Source organism: Microtus ochrogaster, linkage group LG9 (assembly GCF_000317375.1).
Source record: "Microtus ochrogaster isolate Prairie Vole_2 linkage group LG9, MicOch1.0, whole genome shotgun sequence".
NCBI lineage: Eukaryota > Metazoa > Chordata > Mammalia > Rodentia > Cricetidae > Microtus > Microtus ochrogaster.
This window is the reverse complement of record NC_022034.1, coordinates 26,838,901-26,847,524: the sequence shown is the minus strand read 5'-3', so window position 1 is coordinate 26,847,524 and position 8,624 is coordinate 26,838,901. Positions and strand designations below refer to the sequence as shown.

The 8,624-nt window shown below is 47.4% G+C and overlaps 1 protein-coding gene across 1 annotated transcript; it reads left to right on the top strand.

Annotated features, from left to right (window-relative positions):
* Positions 1-3,148: 3,148 nt before the first annotated feature.
* Gpr6 (G protein-coupled receptor 6) lies at positions 3,149-5,522 on the top strand. Its single transcript, XM_005363561.2, has 2 exons — positions 3,149-3,333; positions 3,911-5,522. The coding sequence occupies exon 2, from the start codon at positions 3,929-3,931 to the stop codon at positions 5,018-5,020; it is 1,092 nt and encodes a 363-aa protein (XP_005363618.1). The 5' UTR covers positions 3,149-3,333; positions 3,911-3,928; the 3' UTR covers positions 5,021-5,522.
* The last annotated feature ends 3,102 nt before the right edge of the window (positions 5,523-8,624 follow it).

Below are 8,624 nucleotides of genomic sequence, written 5' to 3'. Positions count from 1 at the left end.
TAGCCATTTGGGCAAGAAACTGCTCTTGCTTGGACTGCTTAATGGTATGCTGTATAAACTGGACATGCAGAACCACAGAAAAATGACTGCAGAAGTTCCCTAAAGAAGGTGAGACAGTCCTTCAGGGTTCCTGCTTCATGAAAGAGTCTGCCAGAAATTCTGCAGAACACAGAAGAAAGTGACTGACAAACTGCCAATATAGGCAAAAATGTCTTTGAAATTTCCTGCTTCATGGAAAAGTCCAGAAACTATGGACCTGTAGTCTAAATATGGATGCCCAAATGTTACAAAAGACTGGTAACAGTCTGGGCAGCGAGATATCTCTGTCAATTCTAGAGTTTTGGAAGTTGCTTAAAATGCATTTCCTGTTAACTTAAGTAATATTATATCCTTCTGGAGTTTTTGATGGAGTTGAAGAAAGACAGTTTTATAATTATAAAAGATAGATTAGATACAAAATTTTAGACTCACAAAGATAAAATTGATGATAGAGTATTTTCCTTAATTTTCCAAATGTAAATGGACTGAATATTGTAACTATAATTCTTGCCTGATAACTGTTTTGTTATATATAATTTTACTATGTTAAAATTAAAACCTTCCTTTTTATTTAGACAGAAAGAGAGAGGTGATGTGGGATTTCCTATATGTTGTGGATATGTTTTATTACCATTGGTTAATAAAGAATCTGCTTTGGGCCTATTGCAGTGCAGAGCAAGGTAGGAATTCCAAGCAGAGATAGAGGAGAAAAGATGACAGAGCCAGAGAATCACCAGGTAGCCACCAAAGGAGGCAGATGGCTGGGAACCTTACTCGTAAACCATGAGCCTTGTGGCAAAATGTGAAATAATAGGAATGGGTTAATTTAAGATGTAAGAGTTAGTTAACAAAAAGCCTGAGCTAATAGGCCAAACAGTGTTGTAATTAATACAGTTTCTGTGTTGTTATTCCGGTCTGGGCAACCAGGATCTGAACAGCAGTTTTGGGAGTCCACAAAATGTGACTCCCGACTCCCAAAACATAACCAGAACAAGTCATGCTGGCACACGAACCATACATTTAGTTGGGTGCTCTAATCAAGCCTGAAGAATTCACAGAATGAAAACAGACTCAAGGTAGTTCAAAGGTGAGAAGATTTGTGGTAGAGACATGAAGGGAAAGTTCCAAGGCTCCCCATGCCCCTGTCTACCAAGAGATGAGAAGGAATGAGGGAGGGGATTGGAAAAAATGTGCCTCGTCTGTAAGCCAGCCCCAATTAAATGCTTTCCTTTATAAGAATCAAGGTGTCTCTTCACAGCAACAGGACTAAGGTACCCCCACCAAATCATGTTTATTTGGGGGTATGACAAAATGGAGGTTGTCCAGACAAAGGGTAGGGTATGTTCTGGCATGTTAAACTGCACAGATTTTGGCCCCTCCTGCCAGGCATATTCATTTTTTGACATTGAAACACAGTGTTGTCATTTATAGAGTTCATGCTTAAGAACCATGTAACCAAGCTATTAAGAAAAACAATCAGAAAAAAAAATCCCTCATAATATGATTCTGTGTTGGCCTGCATCCTTAGCTCTCTTGGGGCAGACCTGAGGTCTCAGGCCTATACCCGATGTAATCACTTGCAAACGTGCAGTGGTTTGAGAGTTCATTTGACAGTTCTGAAAGGAAGTTCTCGGCTCATTTCAGGAACTTGGAATGTCAGCCAAGTTTTAGGTTCATGAAAATGGTGGAGTGTGTTAAGCTTTGAAATCCCTCAAACAGAGGATAAATTCATTCATAACCCAACATTAGCTATTGCCCTAAAGAATTGCATTTTCTTAGGTGAGTTCAGGCACACTGAGGTAGGAGCAGGGGTGGTGTGGGAGGTTCTGTTTAAAGTGATCAACACAGGTAAACACCCCCCTCCTCCAGACTATAGACGAGCTGAGTTCTTTCTTCCATTTTTCCTTCTTTTCTTTCTTCCTTTCTTTCTCCCTCTTTCCATCCCTGGAGCTATATGTAAAAATGAAGCCGAGCACCAATGGGGGAGGAGGGAAGAGGCACCTATAATGTATGTTGCTTTATTTCACCTTGCCGAACCATGTAGTATGTGAAGGCTAGAGCTACGACCTCAGTCCAATCCCATAAAAGCAGCGTGCAATCATTTCTTTCAGAGCCTCACACAAAGTCAGCCACTTTAGCTTTTGGTCCAAGCACAGCTATTGGAGATAAAAGACAAAGACTTGCATTTTACTGACAAAACAAAACACCTTTAAACCGAAAGGATGATTTATCTGGGCTGAAAATAAAACCTCTGCCTACTGAAGTCTGGTACAGCTGACTTAGCACTATTTTGGTACTATAATCTGTTTTATAAGGTACTAATTAGCAGGGCAAAGTCTGTTGCCAAGAAAGTAAATCACATTTTGCTGTTTTCTCTTTTTCTAACAAGACACAGACCTTGTCTTCAACTAAATAGCAGTTGCAAGGGCAGCAGCAAGAAGGGCGGAGATTGTGGTGAAACCTGCAGAGCAGTACTCAGAAAGATGAAGGGAGAGAGGATTGCTCAGGTAAACCCCTCCTCCAGAGGAAGCCAGCTTGTCCCAGCTGCCCTTATTGTCTTCCTGCTTCCTGGCTCCTCCTTTTCTTCCCTGGCTCTACTCAAGATACAAATGCTGGTTAAACACTCTTAAAAGAGAACTACTTTCCCGAGTTTTCTCTCTCCCTCCAGATGCCTCTGTCCCATCCTCCCCTTCTGTTGATGGAGCGGCGGGGCTGCATCCCGCCACCCGGCTAGCTTTACCCAAAATAATTAAATCACCCTTCTCCAAGACTGCTTCGTCTACCCCTCAGCGATCCTTGACTCTGGCCTTTGCTGTGTGGCTTATTGTCACTCATCCCTCACCTTCCCTTTCCTGCTCACCCTCTGTGCCTGGCTTCGGCACCCTCTCCTGTCACCCCTATCCCATTCCTGGAGGTTTCTGGACTGGTGGAGGCTCTGGCTTCTCCTTCCTTCTGGAGCTCTCTGAGATGGCTCTGTGAAGGGGGGGGGGGGGGGAGGGCGTCAAGAAAGATTGGCCTGGCGGGTGTGGCGAATAATCCGCTGAAACCAGAATTCAGAGCCTGACGTCACCGGGCCCTGCCTGTCAATCTCCAGGCGGGCGCGCTGCTCGCAGCCTTCCCTGCCACTGCCTCTCACTCGCAGTGACAGTGGTTCAACGACAGGTGACAAGCGCTTTCCTCCTGGACTCCGGGGCCGCCTCCTGCAGGCAGCTGCTCGGTCCATGCAGAAAGCATAGCCGGGCACAAGGCCACGGAACGCATGACCAGAGACTCCCCAGAGCCCTGACTCCCCAGGTGAGTGGCTGGCTCCCAGCGGTACTTTGAGCGTGTGGGGAAGGCGAAGGGGTAAGAGGCAGTCCCGGAGTGAGTCTGTTCCGGAATCAGAGAATCGGAGAGAGGCTTAACCGCCCTATCTAGCCCACTCCTTTTTAGTTTTTTTTTTTTTATTCCCAATTCCTGACCGGGAGTCTCTGGCTCCTCGCTCTGCTAGCTGAGACTGCAAACTTCGCTTTCAGCACCGCGGACAGCGGCGTTGCCTAGCTAAGACAAGGGACCTTATTTGGGTGCTTGTTCAAGCTCACGTATATTTCCGGATTGTCCGTGTGAATGCATAGTGGAATCTACGTGTGTATCTGTGTCAAAGCTCAGAAGCCCCGTGCATCTATCCATCTATCCATCCATTCATTCATCCACTCAACAGGTGCTTAGTTATTTGGGGTTCGCTCTTTATCCCCGCTTCGTCACTATGCTCCATGCTCCCGAGGTGGGATATGCAATTTGAGTGAGACATTTTGAGCAGGGCACTTGCTAGACTAAGTTCCTCGGTAGCCTGGAGAGTGCACCTGACAATCTGCGGTCCCTTTTCATGCAGGGAGCAACATCTGGCGGCATGAACGCGAGCGCCACCTCGCTCAACGAGTCCCAGGTAGTGGCAGTGGCGGCCGAGGGAGCAGCAGCTGTGGCCACAGCAGCCGGAGCACCGGACACCAGCGAATGGGGACCCCCAGCAGCATCCGCGGCCCTGGGAGGCGGCGGTGGACCTAACGGGTCACTGGAGCTGTCTTCCCAGCTACCAGCAGGGCCATCGGGACTACTGCTTTCGGCAGTGAATCCCTGGGATGTGCTGTTGTGTGTGTCGGGGACCGTGATAGCAGGCGAAAACGCGCTGGTGGTGGCACTCATCGCATCCACTCCCGCGCTGCGCACGCCCATGTTTGTGCTCGTGGGTAGTTTGGCCACTGCCGACCTGCTGGCGGGCTGTGGCCTCATCCTACACTTCGTGTTTCAGTACGTAGTGCCCTCGGAGACTGTGAGCCTGCTCATGGTGGGTTTCCTGGTGGCCTCCTTCGCCGCCTCAGTCAGTAGCCTGCTTGCCATCACAGTGGACCGTTACCTGTCCCTTTACAACGCACTCACCTACTACTCGCGCCGGACCCTATTGGGCGTGCACCTCTTACTGGCAGCCACCTGGACAGTGTCACTGGCATTGGGGTTGCTGCCTGTGCTAGGCTGGAACTGCTTGGCCGACCGCTCATCCTGCAGCGTGGTGCATCCTCTAACTCGCAGCCACGTGGCGCTGCTCTCCACTTCCTTCTTTGTGGTCTTTGGCATCATGCTGCACCTGTACGTGCGCATCTGCCAGGTGGTCTGGCGCCACGCCCACCAGATCGCCTTGCAGCAGCACTGCCTAGCTCCGCCCCACCTAGCCGCCACCCGAAAGGGAGTGGGAACTCTGGCAGTGGTGCTAGGCACTTTCGGGGCCAGCTGGCTGCCCTTTGCCATCTATTGTGTGGTGGGTAGCCAAGAGGACCCGGCCATCTACACCTACGCCACCCTGCTGCCTGCCACCTATAACTCCATGATCAATCCCATCATCTATGCCTTCCGCAACCAGGAGATCCAGCGAGCCTTGTGGCTCCTGTTCTGCGGCTGTTTCCAATCCAAAGTGCCATTCCGCTCCAGGTCCCCCAGCGAGGTCTGAAGGGCTTCTATGAGTCCCCTCACCAACACCACAAACCCAACATGCCAGCCTTTGGTGAGCATCTTTCTAGGTGCCTGCTGATGAACTCCAGAGATCTCAGTGGTGTGACTCTGACTACGGGACACAGGGGACTGGGCATGAATGCAACAAACTCACTAGGACAAAGAGGCTTGTTGGCACTTTACATATACAGTGTATACACGTGTACATATATATACAAGTATTTGTATCTTCTGGAGGTGTTCAGGACCTGGAGCTTCCTGTTCTGTGAAAACAACAAAGATGTGGTTGTATACTCAATTGCACATCACAATTGTCAAGTGAAGACATTCCAATACTGCTTAATAATAGCACTTTATTTTTAGCTGCTGAAATGCCAAAACAGTGTTGCCATTTCCAAGAGCAGGAGAATGGGAGACAGAGATGTATTTTTGTTGTATGTGAGAGAATATTTTGCTGCACATGCATCAATAAACGACAACATATTTTGTACACAAATAAACACATTATAAAAATGTAATCTGGGGTATGTGATTGATTGTGGAATTATTTGAAAGCTGGATTGTGGGTATGTTTAGTTTCAAAGTCTATTACATAGCATCTCCTTCCCCCATGCAAAAAAAAAATGCATATATGTCCTTACATTTTCCCTAAAATACCAAATCCAGACCATGGAGTGGGGAAAGGTCATGGGAGAAGTATCCTTCATACACAGGACTCACAGAACTTGGAAAGGCTGTGCTCTACAGGTACAAGCTAACGTGCTCCCTTGGTGATGGAGTTAGGAAGATGTGTTTCAGAGGACAAGGCAATTCCAGTCACATAGCTGCAGCTGTAAACCCTGTAGCCACAACTTCCCAGCATAGCTTTACAAATAGGGCAGAGTCAGATTGTTGCCAATCGGGTGGGGTAGCCAGCTACGAAGTCTAATAAAATGAACCAAATTCTTCCAAGGGAGGAATCCCAGATCCTCATGAGGTAACGGAAGTGTATCCAGTGTCCTTTCTTCAAACGGGCATTAAGACCCTTAATAACTAAATATCTCTCTCTAGCAAAGGGTCATGGATCAAGGCCAAATGGGCCCATGAGATGAAATATGCACACAAACGCATGCATTCCTATTTGGGAGCTTAGGAAAATGCATGCATGCACATTTGGTCATGGATTTCATATTTATGGGGTGCTTACTGTATGCTGGACACAATGCTGAGCCTGGGAATATGGAAATGAAATGAGCTGTCAAAAAATCCTCTGTTCTCATGGGATTACACTCTAATGGGGAGGCTGCTCTAAAATATCTAATTTTATGTTGGGATAAATGCCAAGGAAGGAAATAAAGGTGGGGCACCTAGCAGAGTATGGTCCAGTGATTGAGGCAACTGAGATAGTCCCTAGGTTTTAGAAGGTAACCTCAGTGAAATGGGGTGCAAGACATGTTAGAATGTAAGGGGAAGCCTCCTGGGCAGAGCAGCAAGTGCAAAGGCTCCCTGGTGGGAATCAGTCAGTTTATGGCACGCCTTCTGATTTTATTGACATGAGAACAATGGATCTTTCTGGCTTTACTGTGAATGGCCTTGAGCCTGGAAGCATGGCAGGTTCCTTAGGTTCCCCAGTCCAGGGGCCTGCTCTGCAGATTTTGAGTGAGTTAGTCCCCATGATAGCACAGGTCACTCCCGTATAATAAATTCCTTACACACACACGCACACACACACACACACACCCCTCTATTTCCCTCGTATTTCACACTTAATATGTCAGCGAAGTCCATCATCTTTGCCTTCACATATATACACATATCTTGCTGGTTCTTTGGTCTGTTTCTCTGGAAAACCTTAATACAGAAGGGGGGATTGAAAAATTAGTTCTGAACTCTGCAATGGAGGGCACATGTTGGCAGGTTATCGATTTCCCAAACACTCCTCTAGCAATTACTATAAGCCAGCCACTGCTCTAAACACTTGACAAATATCTAACTTAATCACAAAACCGTCCAGGATTGATGCACTCCCGGCATGAAGCAAATGGCCTGCTCATACCAAGTAATTGAGTCGAATTTAATGGAGGGACTTGTTCTCAAAGTGAGAATGATTAAAGGGATTTAACAAGGTACTCACCAACAGAATGAAGAGAAAGCAGATTCTAGAACCAAGAGAGACTTCTGTAGAAATAGAGGCCTGGGGCATGTGTCCCTAGGAGGGAGAGGCAGCCCCTGCCAACCAGAAGTCTCCATAGAGAGCTGGAAGATGTAATTACTAGACCAGCATGCCTTGGTTCCCTGCTACCTCCCGGTGATGACATTTATTAAGCTGCCAGAACCTAGAGAGCAAGACAACCAGCTCTGACGTGGAGCACAAAGTCCACTTTCCTATAGCAGCTGAGGTGGAGTGGGAAGCGGATCTGCCTGCTAGAACATGACGGTTACTGCCAATGCTGTGAGATAGGCGCTAGCATTATGCCCACTTTGGGGAAATGGAGGCACAGAGAGCTTACTATACACATCAGTAACTCTGGAGTGGGATCTAGGCTGACAGATGAACTTGGAGCTTACCAACATATTGATGGTATCTGCAGTCATGGGTCTGGATAGGGTCACTTTGGGGGTACTTGTTGTCAAGTGAGTCTTCCAGCACAGATGAGAACAAATGTCTCCTCCCTCCAGATAGGGCACTAGTGACAGACCCAAGGAAGGATTCCATCAAAGTCTAGCTTAGAGAAGCATTGGCTACTCACGGGAGTGTGGGTGAGGGTTACTTAGAGGAGCGTGGGCATTTCCAAGGCAGCCTCTCATTGAAAGCCCCGCCGGCATAGGTACCAAGTCACAAAAGCTGCTTTTCTGGAACCCGTGCTCAACCTGCAGTCAAATCAAGAGGCCAGAAAAGTCTTTTCTACTTATACCTGGGAATAGAGGGACCTTATGAATCTTCAAGATTTCAGGAACTTCCTGAGACTTGGGAGTTGTTTGCTGGCTGCGTCTTAAGTTCCTGCTCTCCAAGATGGAAAACATATGCGGAAGACATCTCTATATAACACTGTTGCACAGAGAAGAGGGCCCAGGACAGAGCCCTCCAGAGTGTTTACACACCAAAAGATGGGCCAGAACAAGCAGAAGAGAGAAGTGGGGAGATGGGCAAGAAGCAGAGTACCCCAGAGAAAGAGGGAAACCAAGGAAAGAGTTTGAGAGAATGAGTAATGCAGACTTAAGGGATGACTTGAGATTTTATCATGTCGGCACCGCTGCTGAACCCCACAGAGGATGTCTCAGAAGAGGAAGAGGAGAAGAAGCCCAGCTGTGGAATATCCGGGAGAAAATTCACTAGTGATGCAGCCTCGAGCCAGCCGCTTCCAGCAGCACGCTGACCTTTTCAGGGCTGTAACACTCTGTGCTTTATGCATGTAAATGTTTACAGTGCCCATAAATTTAGATATGGGGAGATTAGTGCTACTGTTCACTCATTAAATTAAAATTTTCTAAAGAACTGACCTTCATGGGCTCTTCGACCCCATCACACACTGTTTGAAATTTCTCTACCCGTTCATGTCCGGAATGTGTTGGAGTTCAGTAAAACACAAGACCTGGTGGTCAGCATCCCCTAAATGAGAGGG